The 18,300-nt window shown below is 35.4% G+C and overlaps 1 protein-coding gene across 2 annotated transcripts in view; it reads left to right on the top strand.

Moving 5' to 3' along the window:
• Nucleotides 1–267: 267 nt before the first annotated feature.
• LOC138386966 (protein CFAP20DC-like) overlaps nt 268–18,300 on the top strand; it is a 260,752-nt gene continuing 242,719 nt past the window's right edge. For both annotated transcript variants that reach the window (XM_069473759.1, XM_069473758.1), the window contains exons 1-4: nt 268–288; nt 2,601–2,690; nt 3,543–3,636; nt 9,872–9,944. In XM_069473759.1, the coding sequence (XP_069329860.1) occupies nt 268–288; nt 2,601–2,690; nt 3,543–3,636; nt 9,872–9,944 (278 nt within the window). The remainder of the gene's footprint in view (nt 289–2,600; nt 2,691–3,542; nt 3,637–9,871; nt 9,945–18,300) is intronic.

The raw sequence follows: 18,300 nt of genomic DNA, 5'->3' as shown, positions 1-18,300 counted from the left end.
GCCCGCCCGGGCAGTTGGGCCCTCTCCAGATCGGGGCATCCTGGAGGCGGGGGCCGCAATGGTGCGGGTCGAGGGCTCGAGGTGGAGCTGACCAGGGGCCGTCAGGGGCTGAGAAGAGCTTGCCCGAGTCGGGCCGAGCACGAAGCCTTTCCCTGCCCTTCAGGCTCTCCCGCGTTCCCGCCCGCCGATTTCCAGCCGTCAGGGTCAAGACTCTCTCTGGAATCCCTGAACTCTGTGCCCCCCCCAAGCCCTGGCCCCTCTGCGGGAATGTTCAAAAATGAGTACCAGGTAACCCGAAACGGTTCTCCAACCTGTCTGTAGCTTTCTCCACTTGCGTGAGGTAGCTCGTGATCGCGGTGAGGACAAAGCCTCTCCCCACCCACCCCTCCCCATAATACTGTCTTTTGGGGGTAAGAAGGAATTGAAGGATGAATGGTGTTGACCCCCCAAAAGAAAAAGTTACCAAGGTCTAGGCATACGATTTGGCTTTTGTTCACTTTCCAGCTCAGTGCTTCTCACGGTATGTGAATTGTCTGTGATTCTGCTTGAAAGTGCAGACCTTAAACCCCACCGAGACCTCCTGAATCAGAATCTCGAGGGCAGGGTCCAGAAATCCTGAGTTTTAGTAAGCGCCCGGGGTACTCACTGCTGATGCACACTGGTATCTCGGAAGCTATTTAGAAGAGTGAACGAGTGACTGTATGAATGGGTTAAACCAAGAAGGAAAATAAGCATTTTGTCTATGTGCTATTTTCTCTCTCCTTAAACTAGGGGTTAGTGAGTTTGAGACATTGGGGTACATCAGAATCACTTGGGGTGCTTGTTAAAACGCAGATTTCCTGACCCTCACCCCAGATGTAGTGAATCAGAGTCTCTAGATGGGGTCAGCTGACTGACCTTTTAAACAGCTCCCCCCAGGTGATTTTAATGCAGGTGGTCCAAGAATCACATTTGGAGAGACACTGCGTCTGGGTCTTCCTCTGTCACTTTGAATAACCTAGAGTGTCCCACGCAACCTGTTTTCCTCACCTCACTGGGCGTCTCCTTTACTTGGTTGGCCTTGATCTCCTGCCATCCCTTCCTCACCTCTACGTGAGGTCACATTCCCTGTTTACAGTCTGTTTACCATCCTAGTCCTGCTGTTCTGATGAACTTTTTTCACTGTATATAAACCGTCCTGCACTGGTCTCCACCTCTTTGTTGCTTCGGCCTTTTCGCCAGATACTACCTGCCTCCTCATGAGTGTCCTCAGGATTCTACAGTTCTCTTTCTTCCGTCCTATTTAGTATCATGAATGAGTAGAACAATTTTAGAGTTTGTTTCACTTCACATAGGTATATTGTTATAAAAAAGCATATGCCTACTGCGGGGAAACTTGGGAAACATGGGGAAACAAAAAGAAAGTTTGTTATCAAGTGTAAGGGTTTTTCTCTTAAAGAAAACAGCCAGCTGTCTCAAATTTAAAATTCATAGTGAATTTGCCCTCAGAAGCTACAGTAATTCTATCCCAGATACAATTTGCACATAATACTGCTCACGGAAGAAGAAATTAAATGTCTTAACTTCAAGTGATTGTGTGTTAAAATGCAGAAGGGAAAATATCTTTATGTTACTGAGAAAAATTAAAAGCTGGAAATTCATTACAGAAATTAGATTTTCTCATGTGTTGCTTATAATCAAGTCATATTTAGTCTTCATTTCAGATTCTCAATTTTTGTAATAAATTCTTCCTCAGGTAATCATCTTGTTTAATTTCCCTTTTGAAGCTCTGGACATTCAGTAATATCTTCAGTGTTTTCCCGTAAGCATGTCCCTCCATGTTCTCAGGTTTACACGTGGCCTGTCTATAGAAAGGATTCTCTATTTTTCTTGTGCAGATTTTATAGATCTCCAAATTAATTTATATTAAATAAAAATATCTTGTAGGAACGTTCAAAATAAGAATCCCCTGCAATCCCTACCAGGCCTTTTTATTGATCAGTAGTAAACTATTTAATTTTTCCTTTGTTTTATAATCTTTGATGGCACTATTGAGCCCTTGAGATGACTTGAGTATTGTGCTTGATGGTTAATGTTTACTATGCTATGGTAATCCAATGACCCATTTTACAGATGGAAAATCAAGCAATTAAGTAACTTCAAGGTCAGATAGCTAAAAAGCCAATGTTGGAGCCCCAGTCAGTATGACTAGAAATCTTGTATTCAGAGATAATTATCAGAATTTATTGGCCTGCTTAGAGAATGAAGTTTAAACCCTTCAATCTCTTTGGAAAACATAATCTGCAAAATATGATCTGTACAGGTCAAGTAAATGAGCCCCATACTAAGAGACTGTAAGGTTTGTATGGCACAATTTATTTAATGTTTTATCATGCTTTAAAAATAAATTCCTTAAACCACTAATCCAAGGTGACCCAAATCAGAATGGTTGTGGCTTAGATACAATCAAGGTATAAAGTAGGAGTAATAACAGGGATAATGTTTCATCCCAGATCTACTTAACTGACAGATTGTTGGAACACTGGTTGTAGACTATGTGGTAGATAATATTTCCTCCTTAGCATTGTCTTTCACCTTAATATTTTGTTTTCATTGTTTAGGGAGGTGCATTTGTTGAAATCTTCAGTGCTCAGGGAAAAAATCCTGGAGCAAAATGGAAGATCCTTGGCAGTCCATCTGTGATTTGGAAAGTAAGTATTAGAAATTAGAGTCACAGAAATCCTGGCAAGAAATATGAGTGAAAATTATAGAAAAAAGGGCTTGATCAGATTTTATAACTGTTTTGCCTGTTCTTTCACTGCAGAACCCTTTCATGACATTGTTGTCTGCAGCCCTCCTAGACACCACTCCTCAGTTGTTTAAGACTTTGGCACACAGCTCATAACCCCTCTCTGTACTCTCTGTACTCTGTAACCCCTGTCTGTACTCTGTCCTGCTGTATCATTCGAGGACTTCAGTATCCGTGAGGAAAATCTCTCCAAGCCCTGGGCTTCGTAGTTTCTCAATTTCTTCATCTTTTATGACCTCTTCCACTCTGCTCAAGCATTCATTCCCACTGTCTCACCCTGGTCCTTACCACCACAGACTGCAGGACCTTTGAAATTACTGAGGGAGACATTGAGATGTCCCTCTCTGACCCCAATCTTTCATTCTTAAGGTCGCTTGTTCAGTTACTCCTACTGTGTTTATTTTTCAATCTAATTGGTACCTTTAGGCTATTAACCATTCTACTTTTCCCTTGTGTTTAGTTCTATTTATTTATTTATCTTCTTTGTTTTAACTTCCTTTTCTCTCCAGCTCAGAATTCATAGTCCATAATTTCAATCACTTTCTAGTCAAGACCTTTAATGCCCTTGCCCCTGTCCTTTCATCTTGCCTCTGCATTCTAGTTCCCTGCAAGCCTCAGGATAAGAATATCAAGGACTAAGCCTACTTTTAAATCATTTGAATGACTTTTTTTCTTGTAGATTTGCAGTTCCAGTTTTATTGTAGAAACCAATAAAATATTCTTTGATTACTGCTGTTTTCATTTTGTTCTATAGGAGTTTGATAAAGAAGTTAAAAGTTTTGTGTTTGTTCTGGAAGGCAGCAGCCAAACAAACAAAATTCAATTACCAAAGGAGAATAAGCAAATCCGTAAGTATGATTTTTTAATATTGAAGCTTAACATTTGATACTTAAAGTTATGCTTTTATGTCTCCTGAACAGGCATGTCAGAATGACTTAATACTGACATCTGTTGATGTGATTTGTTTAATTTAAAAGGTAATTATATGCCAGGCACTATGCTTGGCTTTTTTAAAAATATATTCTACCTTGCTGTTTATTAGAAATCTAGAAGTATTTTAAGGAGACTTAGAAGATTACTTAGTACCCAGTAATTATAATAATAGTATTTATTGAACACTTAGTGTGTGCCAGGAACTTCTGAAGCATTTAAATTTATTAATTCTCTTTTAAGCCTCCCATTAGATCTTTTACAGATGAATAAGCTAAGCTTGGTTCCTCATCAAGATATAGGAAATTAATTTTTGAGAAAAATATTTTAAAAATACTGTATAAGGCATTATTTAGTAACATATCAACTCGTAGCTTTAAGAATATTAGTATCTAATAAGAATAGATATAAATATGTGATTTAACAAAAGCACGAAGAGTAGATTTCAATTCTTTCTTACTTTAGAAATTAAGATCAACATTTTAAAGCAGAAGAAACCCTGAGAGATAACCTAAATTTAAGATCAGAAGCCCAGTTATTGGCAGAGATAGGGTTAAAATTCAAGGCTCTGCCATTAAATTAGGCTTTGAGTAAACTGATGTGGTTTAAAGAATATAATTTATCAAAATGATTAATCAGATTTTCCATCAACTATGTCCTATATTTTAAATATTGATTTCATATGACCTAGAAAATACAAGTACACAATTCTTTTTTACATTCATCATTTACTTATTCCTTGCTTCATTCATTAAGAACATTTACTGAATACCTACTATGGACCAGGCACTATGAAAAGACCTTTTGTTGGTACCTGATAGTCTAATTTAATTCAGTTTTCTAAACTTACATAGGCTCTGTGCTTTATGTACCATTTCAAGCTACTACATGCAGAGTTTAGATTTCTAAGACATCTAAGCCATAGAAGTTATAGATAGAAAATGATTTATTTTAAAGTGGTTTGCCGTGTGTCTTTCTAAACTAAAATAAGGAATAGACCTCAGAGAAAAAGAGAAGAGATGATCATTGTTAAAAGAATTTTTATTAATTTATGACCAGTTGAAAATCATGGTTTCCTCATAGTTCCTGTGTGTGTGTGTGTGCGTGTGTGTGTATGAGAGAGAGACAGAGACAGAGTTTGTGTGTGTTTAATAGCAGGATTTTTTTCATTTCCATATAAATTTATACTTATAATTGAGGTGAACTGAGATGAGCCAGGGAAACATGTCTGAAATTGTAGTTTCTTCTTCTTACAAGAGACACAGTCCATATTTTTAAGGATATTGACTTTGTCGGATAGCTACATTTCATTTGCAGGAATATGACTTTGCTCTAAGCCAGTGTTCTTTTGTTTTTTTCCTTATTGTTGGACTTATGAAGCCCACCTGTACTTCCATTTAATGCCCTCAGCATCTGTGCAAATGTTTAAGTTATTGATAAAATCAACTACTTTTAGTAACCTTTCTCATTTGGCTCTGAGAAAGATTCTTCCTCTACCAAAGCCTAAGTGATTAAATACAAGTTCCTCTTTCCTCTCTTATCCAAAGTTTTCTTAAGAAACAAATCAAGTTTAATGTGTTATAATTACTTTTTAAAATGGAAAGATGATGGTTTTAATTGTAAAAAACAGAAGAATCTTTTAATGTATTTCCTGTACAATGCCCTATAATTAAAAATTATTCAGGCTTTTCTGTAGCATGTGCAGCACTGTAACAAATGAAATAGTTTATATAGTCTGACCTGCACTAATGCCTTTTAAGATTAGTTATTTGGAATTTTTGATAATGGAAATTTATAGTTCTTTTTACTTGTACAAAATGACCTTCTGTGTGAAGTTGGTATGGTTAAATTTAAATTAAATGGCATATATAGAATATAGAATTGGTTTTCAATTAACATTTCTAAATTAAATTACCATTATGTATTCCTATTTTAAGAGTAAACATCCACTCTATTTATGCAAACTTGACATTAGGTACTCCATATGTTTCTGACTATGTTAGGCACTTCTTAGGAAGAAAGTTTAGTAATGAAATTAAGTATATTTAAGTTTTCATTTTAAATAGTAATATTCCTAAAATGGGAATAACATAAATTTGAGGTTATTCATTTCTCTTTGTTTATATGTTGATATACTTTCTTCACTCATTTCCAGGATGTCCACACTCTTAGTTTTTTTCCTACTTCACTGATCTTCTTTTGTAGTCTCCTTTAGCAGTTCTTCCTCTTCTCCCCAACCCAAATTAATTTTCCTGTGCCCCTGGACTCAGTCTGTGGCCCTCTATTCACATTTACTCTCTTGACTGTTGACTTCTGGGTCATGGATTTAAGTACCATCACTGTCTTAATCCAGCTTGCATTTCCAGCTCAGACTTCTCTCCTAAACCCCAGACTTACATATCAACTTCCTTGACATTTCTACTTGGACATCTTAAATGCAATATGCCCAAAGGCTAACTCTGGTCTTTACTTCTTGAAATTCCTTTTCCTCCTGTAGGCTGCCCCATTTCAGTTGTTAGCAATTTGTCTTTTCAATTGCTTAGAATAAAAACTTGTAAATCAGCTTTGATTTTTCTTTCTCTTCGTTAAGTCCATCAGGAAGATCTTATGGGTACTATTTCAAATAGATTGAGAGCATGACTACTTCTTGGTACCTCCAGTGCCCCTGCCCTGGTCCAAGCCACCATTATCTCATGTTTGAATTATTACAATAGTCTTCTAATCGGCCTCCCTGTTTCTGACTTGTGCTCTCTACAGTCTGTTGTCAAATTAGTGGCCAGAGTAATACTTTTAAATTGTAAGTAACGTGTAAATAATGTTACTCCTCTGCTGAAAATGCCCCATCTCTCCCAGATTAAAATCCCAAATCTGTAGGACTCTGTAGTATCTGGTATCCTCTGAACTCTCTGACCTTATATCCTATTACTCTTTTCCTTGTTCACTCTGCTACAACCATATAGGTCTCATTGCTGTTTTGAAACATAGCCCAGGGCTCTGTTCCCTTACCACCTGTGAACAGGATATAGCCTCTACCTAGAGCTTCCTCTCCCACTCCCAAAATAGTTATATGGATCACCCTCTCCCTTTCTTTAAGCCTTTACTAAAATGTCCCCTTCTCAGTGAGGCCCACCTGACCTGTACTAAAGGTAGAACCTGTGCTTTATATCCCTTCTCCACTCTTGATCCCTTTTACCCAGCTCTACTTTTTCCCATAGTACTTATCATCATTTAACATTGTTAAATGTTAAATTTACATTTAAATTGTTAACTGTGCAATTGTTATGTTTATTTATTGTCTTTCTTGCCATCACCAGAAAGTAATCCTCACTAGCTGAGAGAATTTAATCTATTTTGTTCACCTAGAATAGTGCCTGGGACATATTAATAGTAGACATTCAGTAAATCTTTGTTGAATGAATGAATGTATAAGTGGCTTCCCATTGATTTTAGGATGACCTATTATCCATCATGTGGTCTTTAAGGCCCCACATGATTGGGTTCCTGGCTACTTTGCCAGACCTATCTCCCGCTGCATTTCTTCTTCCATCTTTCCTACCAGCCTACTAAGCCCTTTTAAGATTCATCCAATCTACTATGGCTTTTTCCATCACAGGATGGAATACCTGCAGTATTTGTTCCTTTCTCCTACACCCATCCCCCTTGTCCTGTCAATTCCTGCTTATTCTTCCCAGCTGAGTTTTAATGTTATTTCAAGAAAACCTTAACTCATCATCCTCTTCCTCCACAAGGACCCAGGGTTATATGCTTTCATAGCACCCTGACCTTCTCCTTCATGGAACGAGAATGTAAGTTCTAAGAAGGCAGAGACCAAGTATGTCTTCTTCACTGCAAAAACTTAAGCATTGATTCTTGCACATGGTAGGTGCTCAGTAAATCTTTGTTGAATGATAGAGCTAATTTAACTATATAAATAATGCTGTGAGGTATAAATCTAATTATTAATCTAGTTTTACAGATGAAAAGTAAAAGTACCCAGACAGGTTTTCTAATTTGCTCAAGGGATGTGAACTAGCCCATAATGAAGGCATGAATTATTCCTGTTTTGTGTGTTGAAGTGGGAGGAAAAAAATAGGTAGCTTGTCTCAGGCAGACAACAGATTATAAAACTGCAAAACCTGTATATTTCAGTAGAAAACTAAATTTGTATGAATTTTATGTACTTGATGGACATTTTTTGACTGACTTAAATATAATGTAGACATGAAGAGTCAGTTTAAATTTACTAGGCCACTGGAAAAAATACTACTATAGAATTTATTTAGCATTTCTGACACACAGGATCAGTCTGTGTCAAACGTTATTAAAGTACTTTTTTCTTTGTCAGATCATCACCATATGGTATTGTCATACTTCTTTTAATCTTAGAAGTGAAGCCTTTGGAAACTAGGGCTTCTATATGTGAAAAAGTTGAATTACAAAGCTTTCTTTTTTTGAGGGAAGGGATCTTTCATATCTAAAAATGCTCATTCAAAAATGCCCTACATGTGTAGTTCTTTGTGTTTGAAGAGAACAGTGCTGATTCAGTGAGATTTTTGACATAAATTAGGGACCTTTTTTAAAGACTGATTTCATTTATCCTGGTGTTCTCTCAGTTCTATTTACAGAGGCCATTGTGCAATGGAAAAATACCATAGAGCCAATCAGTGCAAGATGCAAGAGAGAATGATTGATTTATTTAAGTTGGCCTCATTTTGGTATCTCACTTTGCTTTTGTTGATCAGAACTCTGGTTGCTTCCCTTGCTTTTCACATAAATATGGTTGAATCAGATTCCTAGAGAATTTTCTAGGATCAGAGCCTGTTAAATCTCCTATTTCTATTACATTGCTTACTCTATTGATGGCTTTCTAGAGCAACTTATAAGCTTAGTACTTTTAAGTAGAAGTTATTCCTATATGTTTGATTAAAATAGTATGCATATTTGATCAAATATATTTATTGTTTAGGAAGTAAATTTCGGATAAAACATAGGAACTGTTTAAGTTGTTCAGGAATGTTGAAAGAACATTCAACCACAGGATTATAAACCAGAAGGTCTTTATATAGACTATCCAAAAATGTATTGTTACTTTAAAATACTTAAATTTCTTAAGCCTGCTAAGTTGAAATAAAAGAAAATAGCATGAATTTTAGACCAGTTGCCTTCCCTAAAGTCTTATCCATGTGTTGGCCTGTACTATTCGCTTTGTAGGAAAGGTTCACAGATGAATCAAGACATTTCCATTTCCTTCCTAAAGTCCCACATCTGGAAAAATGTTCCTAAGTTGTATGTTTTAGTAGGTATGATATGAAAACATCTTTTAAGAGCACCATAATTGAGAAATCAAGCATAAGTTCAAAACCTAAGTGGAAAGGCTTTAAGTGAACAGATCTGGAGAGAGAATATAAAATCAGTTGATTTTTTTTTTTTTTAAGCAGTTGCAGACTTCAGCTATCAAGTTCCATAGGGACTGGTTTTTCTACAAAAAATTTTTAATCCAGATGAAGCTAGTGATAGGGAATAAAAGCTATCAGTTTTTACTTAGTGAGCATTAAATTAATTAAAAGTATATTCAGTTAACAAAAGGTATTATAAATGAAAATCTGTTCTTCCATCTATCTCCGTGTGGACACATTTAAAACCATATGAACTAGCTATGGCTCATCAAACCTTTAGTTTTAGTTGTCATAATTAGAATTGTTTTTCTTGATCTATTGTTTTTTATTAAGTTGTTTAGTACAGTTAAAACTGTCAGTGAATAAAAATAATTGCCACATGCTTTTATGGTCGCCTTGATGGGAATCTATAGTTCAATTTTATGTCTCTGTTGAATGCAGTTCTATGTGTACGTTCTCTTGCAACCTAATCAAAATAGTAAATAAAAAAATATTATTTTAAAAATTTTCATAAAAATTTCTCCAAGGCCACAGATGGGACTTTAAAAGGCAACATTTGTTGTTAGTTTGATTTGATTTTCATTAATCTTTTTGCTTTCATAACGAGGGCCTAACTCATGGGTAGTGCTACTGCAGTCGTATGTATTACCGAAATGCTAAAAGCTTCAACTTTTTGATGGTGTGCAATTGTGTTCGTTTATATGCATATATAAATGGTTTGAACATTTGAATGTATATTTTCCCCTTCTCGTTCTAGTTGGACTGATCCAGAGGTTTCTTGTACTTCAGATTTATGTACCCCTGGGACAAGACTTCTCCACTGAATTGCTGTAAGATATACAGAACTTCTTTGAATGTTTTATGTGTATTAGACATTTGATCAATTGAAGCAGTACCAACAGTCATTAATTGCAAGTGGCAGTTTTTGCATTAAAGAGTAGTGACTTATCAAGTCGACATGAAGTAATTAAACTAATTTAATCGTATTTCTTAGCTATCACTATAGTCTGGCATTTCCCTAGGGAAAGAAAGCAAATTTCATCTGTTTAAGAAAATATCAAAGGATTATCATTTTGACAATAAATGACCTATAACTTGAAGAAATATATCATCCAAAAGTTTGAGATTTTGGACCAAATGAAGGGTGATATTATGTTTTATACTGTCTCCTATTCAAAACTATGGTTGTTTAAAATTGATTGAAATACCTAATTTAATAATATTTACTTTGTTTAGAAGAATTGGTCCTTCTTGTTTACCTATAGATAACTTGGAATATATTTGTTTTAAATGGCCTTGCTAGATTATTTAGCAAACATGAAAATATACAACTTTTACTCAGTTGAGCTATCTATTGTGTGAGGTGATACTGGAATGAAAATAACATTTGATTTGTATACTCACATAGAATTGAATAGTTTAAGATTTTATTAATTAAATACATTTGTACACTTTAGATAAATCATTACATTTAAGGTATGCTATTTTCTAATTTTTCTTTGGAATTAATAGCTGTCCAAAGTCTATGCTTAGGCTATTATTTTTCCTGCTGGAATAAATGATTTTTCTTATTAATGAGGATAATTTTGAGCTAGTTTTACTGGTGCAAAATGAGAGGAAGGAAGAGCTGTTTCTTAATAAAATGGGAATAACATAAATTTGAGGTAATTCATTTCTCTTTGTTTATATGAATTAGCATATTAATGATTGGTTCACATGTTGTTAATATATGAATTTTAGCTAATAATAGACATTCTTGTTTTCTTGGGTGATAAAGGAAAGATGGAACAATTTATACCTTTGTTTTATTCAGCCTTAAACTTCAGTAAACTTCTCACTAAGGTCTTGTTTTATCATCTGCCATGGTCACTGAGATTCTTTAAAATAGCTCTTAGAATAACAGGACCAAAGCAAATTTGGTGCTCTTCTGTACTACTTTCTGGTTCTGTAGAAAAAGCATTCAAGACTCCGCAGACATAAAGGTACAGGAAGGACCACATAAAGCTTTATTTTCAGTGTAGGGAAAGTGGTTTTCTACCAGATAGAAGACAAATTATATTTCATTTATAAGCTTTTAAAGCTCCTTACATAGAAATCCAGTGAAGCCCCTCTTATTCTCCTGATCTCTCTATGGCCTACACTTTGAGATTCTTCAGAAGGAGTGGTGGAGGCACTGGTGGTTGGCCTTTTGATCAAAGCTGTACAAGACACTTGGCAGAACCTTGGAACAGAATCTTTTACCAAGGAGCCCTTTTTTTCTTTGCAAAATTAACCTTATTTGTGCCCCCAAACACTTGACCTTATCACCCTAGCCTAGTCATTATATTGTTTTAATTAATTTAATAACAATTAGAGCTTTAATTATTGAGAAATCAATAATTATCTTAGGTTTAATGTAGTCCTAGCAGGAGAGCAGCTAGGACCTCTTTGTTACCTTTTTGTTACCCTGTTACTAATGCTATTGGCCTATTGAAGCATGGGAAAACATTTTGAAGGCTGTTGGGATTAATGATTAGATTTTGGATTCATTTGATTATAATCATAGATTTTTCTTGTTCTCTTATCCACGTGGGCAAACATTTGGATTTTCCAAGTGGTTTTAGTTTTATAATTTTAGCAAAATAAATGTCTTATCAATAAAAAGTTGAAATTATTAAATAACATGGGGAAGACATTCTCTGTCCTGACCTTGTGAATTTATAAGATTATAAGAAAATATATTAGCTCTGTATTTGAATTTGTTGCTAATAGAAAGTCAAAATATTGTGCTGTTTTATGAAGTAATGACAGAGATCATGTTTTTACAAGAAAGAAAGCAGAATAACAAGTATAGATTCTCTTTCTATCTGTAGGTTTTTTTTCTGCCTTAAATGAAAGGGCTTTCTTTCAGCACCCTCAGTGTTTTACTGTGTTTCTAGCAGCATAGCTCCAGGCTATTTTAAATAATACATTTCTCTAACAAGCTTGTAAAGTCACATAACAGAAAGATATCTGGCTTCTAAAATTTTCCATTGTCAGAATGGGAGAGGCATTTTTGTTTCACAAAGATACATTTACACATCAAGAGGTTTTCATAAGTGGAGTCTTGCCAGCTGGTTTATGAAATTAGTAATCATTTCCTTAGTATCTTCCGTGTCTCAGAAGAAGGTTATGTATATGGGTTAGTGGATGCCTTAGAACCAGCAACAGCACTGCATAGGGAATTAATTGCCCATTCATTCAGTCAACATATTGAATCCTTTTATTGTCAGGCAGTCGTGTTAGGCATGGAGATTCGATATACCTTGAATTTGTATAAGTCTCCCTATCCTCACTGCTGTCTTCCTAGTTCCAAACCATTGTCACATTTCCCCGACCTACTGTTAGAGCTTCCCAGTGTACTTCCTAGCTTTCTCTCTTGTCCACTTCCACTCTAGTCTCCACACTGTAGAGTGATCTTTCTAGAAAACAACTGAAATTCCCATTGAACTGAGGGTAAACTCTCGATCAAATCCTTAATACTTCTATGTGCTGTGGCCTCTCACCTCTCCCTTCTCATCTCATACCTCTCTGCTGTGAGCTTGCGATTTGTCCACCATGCCGGCTCTTTCTCTTCCCCTCGTGCCAGATGAGGTCTCTTATTAGGGTCCTGTGTACAGGTGCTTTCTCTGCCATGTCTTTGCCTGGCTAACTCCTACTTAGTCTCCTCATCTCAGCTTACGTGTCCCTTCCTCAGAAAGGCCTTTTTTGATTTCTCCCCAACTAAATGAGATTCATCTCTTCTGCCATTTTCTAGCACCCTGCGCTTTTTATTTGTCATAACTATAAGAGTTTATAATTATATATTTATTTGATTATCTGTGTTTTGGGGTAGACTTTGAGTTCCATCAGGACAGGGACCTTGTTTGTTCTACTCAGCTTGATATCCCGGCACCCAACACAAGGCCTGGCATCTAACAGACTCTAAAATATGGACTCATGAGCAGAAGATGGGTGGTCTTACAAATTCAGAAAGGATAAGAAGCATCCAATCTCTGTCCTCAGAGAGTTTACTCTGAGGGTGAATGATCCATTAAAGGGCAATTTAAATACATTTTGATAAATGTTATAATGCCATAAGAGCAAGATCTGTGAAGTATTAGGTAGAAGTAAGAGCCTAGGCTTGGAACTGGAAAGCTCTGCAGTCAAATTCACCTTTACCTCTGTGGGACCTTGGGTAAATTGCTTAACTTACCTATGGAGTGAGAATAGAAATACTTACCTCACATGTGTGTCATAGGCATTAAATGAGAAAATTAATGTAAAGTAATAGTAATAGCTAACATTAAGCATTTGATATACCAGGCATTATTCTAAGCACTTTAATTGTTTTATCTCAATTAATCCTAAGAATTAGCCTGTATGGTAGTCAGAGTTATTACTTCTATTTTATCACTGAGCAAACTGAAGTCCAGAAAGGTTGAGGAAGTTGCCAGAGGTTATTGACCTACCAGAGTCAGGATTCAAACATGCGGTCTAAATCTAGCGCCTGTGCTCTGCACCACCTTGCCCTGCTGCCTTCTTATAAATATTGTTATTTTTCTGATTATACATACATATATACATAAGTAGTGGATCTACAGTAAATATTTTATTTGAATCTCCATATAAGCCAAGCCTTTTATATCTTCTGTAAGGGCTTCCCATAATACAGTTTTATCATGAGAGTTCTAGGAAGAAAAGGTCTTTTCATGCTGAGATATTTTTATCTTTACCCTTTTGATAGATAAATGCCTGAGAGTTAAAGAATTTTACCCATATCTTTTTTAGTAATAATATTCATATTAGACTTTTTAAAATGAAAACTAAAAAACATCTTTACCTCTTCTTTATTGATTCCTGCGTCAGCCTTTTTTTTCTTTAACATCTAAAAATTATATTATTGAGCATCTTTTACCTGTGGATAAGGCAGCTTCAGAACTTCATGACCTGATCAGCAGTTATCCAAACACATTACATTTTGCATATGGAGCAAACAGAGTGTTTACCAGCACACAGTATATTTAGCAATGAAGTAACGGAATTCTGTTGTATTTCTCTTTCAGTGTCAAGGTGTCAACCCACAAAAGACTTCCTTGCTTTTCACAGAAGTCATCTTGACTTGCTTATTTCATAGTATTAGTTGCAGTTTTCTTTTAAAAAATATTTTGGTGTAACTGTGTCTAATGGTTTCACTTGAAGGTAAATAATTGAATAAACAACAGGTTTTTTAAAAATTCTTTCATTTTGTGGTATCTTGCAAACTGCATCAGGGCAGTGGGAGGCCATTGGCTCCCCTGGGGTGGGTTTGTTAGGGTTTCAGAGCCTGGGGGCAGACATCTGGTGCACAGGAGGAACACTGTGAACCTGAGCTCTTGGAAAGGAATCTACTGCATCTTGAAATAGAAATCTATTTTGCTATATTTTTCTGCCAATCACACTAAAAGATTTTGGAATATTACATTTCTGACAGGAATTGTATTCATTTTCTGAATATTGTTGAGCTGCATTAATTCTTCTCTCTATTCTGATTTGTCATTAATCTCGATGAATTCTGAGAGACATTTTGAACTGTTATGCCTCTAGTGAATTGACATGATTTTTCTCATTTTCACTCAGCTTAGCCAGTGCTTTTTCAATATATGGGTTGAAAACACTGCACAAGCCTGTGGTGGGCATCATGTGATATTTGGAAAGGTTGCAGTTCTTAGCCTGTAGGTCCTAGAGAATATTATTACTATGTACAAGCTTTTACATGTTGAGCCCTCGGCTGTTTGGAGTACTACTTGTATTTGGAATCTGATAAAGGTAGGAAGCAAAAGTTAAATTCTTCAAAACAGAGAGAGACCCCTAAAAGTATACCTAGTCCATATGAATTTTAACTGATCCTTTGTGTTCTCTGCATTGCAATAGTCTGAATTTGAAATTGTATGAGTGGAGTTGAATGACTTTAACCTGGCATTCAATCTAGGATTTATGATGCTCATTCCAGAGTTTTTGTCTTTTCCTTTTGCTCTACCCCATAGTTATATGGCTCTGGGCTCAACACGGTAGTTCTGTTTCCATTACTTCGTCAGTAAATGATAATGTGAACTCTTCTATTTTAAGTGCCAAAGTTAATTGGATACATTGGGTTTTTCCTAAGAAATTTTTGGAAGTTTAGGTCCATGTAGACCTCAAAGCTTTTTTCATTTCTGTAATATGAACAATTGGAATATTCTACCAAACAAAGCTTTAGCTTCAAGCTAATTTAATGAAAGTTACTCTTATATCACCTTTTCTGTACTGTTGCTAGAGAGCCAGACGAAGAGGTCAGAAAAGAAATTTAATAGAAGTTTCAGATCCTTCTACCCTATTGAATTTTGTTCCTACCTTTCCTTCTCCTACGCTGGAGACAGTAGGCTCCTTTGAAACTTTAAATGAATATATGGCCTCACAGCTGCAGACCTGCTCTTTTCTTATGTCATTGGTCATCTTCAGCCTCTTTAAAGCCACTGGAGTTGAGAGAATACCTAAATTTGATATCTTTAGGTCAGAATGATACTGGTGAGGGCTTTTGAGATTATGTCCATTTAGCCAAGCACAGCTCTCTGCCGGTGGAATATTTGCTTTCTTATCTTTTTGGTCATTTGATGCCTACTTTTGAAGAAAATAGTGGTTGCTTCTAGCTCTAGTTATTTGAAAAAGAGATGTTATCCAAATGCAAAGAATGATTATGTTATCCAATGAAATATTTTATGTTACCAAGTGAATCCATCTGTAAACTATGTGTTTAGAACTGGGCAACGATGGCCAGTAGTAGCTCTTTTTTAAACTAGAAGTATTGTATATTAAAGTAGTAATGACATTGCAAGTTTCATTAACATTTTGAATGCATCTTGTGGATAATTTCAACTTCTATTTTTTCTTTTTAAAATCATCAGTATTTAAATCTCATTATTTTAATTATATCCAATTAAATGTACTTGCATAATCAGTATATTTTGTTACATGCATTAGTAAAGAGAGCACTTTAAGATGCTTTGCATCCTGACTTTCTTAATATATTAAATTTGCATGCCTTAAAATAGGTTTTGTGTAGAAGTTTTAGATAACACATGTGGTAGGTATATAAATCACATGCCATGTACTTTATAAACCGTATGTTTGTGAAAAGTAGTTTTTTTCTTGTTTTTTAGTTTGGTTCATTTTACTTTTCTAAATTATTTTTACAATATTCTTTAGATAAACTAGATGCATGCTCAAAGCTAAAGTAAAATACTAACAGAAGAAAAATTACACATGTACAAATATTTGGAAGTGTTTTTACTCTGTAAAATAAAGTAATAATAAAAGGCCATACATTTGATAAAGCACTGTGTGGTTAAATGATTGCCATATCAGTTATCAGGGCACAAGTCAGGGCCCTGTGATTGGTCAGATTATAGGTTTGGGAGTTACTGGCTCTGCCACTTAATAGCATGGTGACCCTGGACAAGTTGCTGAGCACCTCTGTATGTCACAGCCTCATCTGTGCAGTGGGGATGATATTTATATCTATTTATTGGGTAGTTAGGATTAAATTCAATAATGCCAAATACTAACTGCACAGTAAATATTAATTTATAACTTTTGCATCTTTAAATATTGATAAGAGTATGATAATATTTAATTTTTAGAGTCCCCTTCTGAATCATTTGGAGACAAATTGGGCATGTCTGTTTTCCTTGTGAAATTTTCATGGTACTTGTCCCTGAAGAGAGACAGAAAAGGAGCTTTTCCTTGAGAGGCTGCTTGGCTGTTGACTCATGCGAGTTCTCTAATAGGAAAGAAATGATCAACATAACATGAAAAAGAAGTGATTTCTATTGTATGGGTATGGACGCAAGTGATTTAATTAAAAGACAACTGCAGGAACTCCTGTCATCAGGTTCTTGGTATGAAGGGAGTTACAGGTGACCACACCAAGTGTAGAACCATAGATAGAGAGGAATGTTCATCTGTGAAGAAACATGATGTGGGAAAAAATATATAAACTGGTAGACTTCCAATGACTTAAGGCATGATAAACAGACAGACCTTTGCTACTCCCACTGTCCCTGTTTGCCTTCACCAATAGGGATGATTGAAGATGATTCACAGCAAATCACAGATCCTCCAAATACTTTCCCTTCTTTGGTATGACAGTGTCAGGTGGATATGTTTCTTTAGTGCTATGATACATAGTAGGAGATACATGGTACGCTTTTTTGTCAGGAGAAATGTCCCCTCTGGTTTGGTTCCCCTTCCCTTTTACTGTATTTTATTTTTACTCTTGCATTTATTTATTTTAAGTATTTAAAATAATAATTTGAAACATCTACAAAATAGAACATAATATGTATATTAATGGACCCATATAGTCCCAATTATAAAATTTATGATAATTTAGGATATTTTCATTAGTAGAGAATTCTGGAACTATTTTCATACAGGGAACCATTTCTTTTTGCCAATCAAAGTATATATGGAGCTTTATGAATCATTTGGCTTTGATGAAGTGGCTCAGTAATAAATATCAGGAGAATCCCCCTATGGGGAGTGCTGGTATGTCTGTGGTTCCTGATTTTTGTAATTGTGTTCTATAAATTGTAGAGTTTGTCATTTGGATATAAAAATATTTTAGAATCTTTATTTGGATTCATAGAAATTACTTTGATTGAATGGCATACATGTAGTAAATCATAAACATATCTTTCAATAGCACTTATATAATGACGTTTATCACATAATGGTCTTATTATTTAGGTGTCTCCACAACCAACTCCCCACCTCCAGCTAGACCATGAGATCTTCAGGGGCTAAAGCATTTGGATCCCAATGAGGCTATTATTGAACTTCGAATTTCTAAGCCCTGTTTGCAAAAGACATTGTCCAGATGTTAATAGACAGCAACAGAGTTAACTGGACTTTAGATTGGTTACAGAGACCTAATATACTGGCATGTAGTGCAAGATCAGTAAATGTTAATTTCCTTCTTTTAGCAATTTCTAATTCCTTATATTGTTAAACTCCCCTTAAGTCAGTTTCAGTTTTTTGTGTGGTATACTTCTTTTGGGAGAAAGAGTCAAGATATGGGTGGTTTCAAATTAGTAAAGTAGTGATATTCAGGTTTAGAAATGACATTTTAGAGTTAGCTGGAAAGAACATTTAAAATAATCTAATCCATTG

This window comes from Eulemur rufifrons, chromosome 7 (assembly GCF_041146395.1).
Source record: "Eulemur rufifrons isolate Redbay chromosome 7, OSU_ERuf_1, whole genome shotgun sequence".
Lineage (NCBI taxonomy): Eukaryota > Metazoa > Chordata > Mammalia > Primates > Lemuridae > Eulemur > Eulemur rufifrons.
Note: the sequence above shows the minus strand (reverse complement) of the source record. Positions and strands in the feature narration are given on the sequence as shown.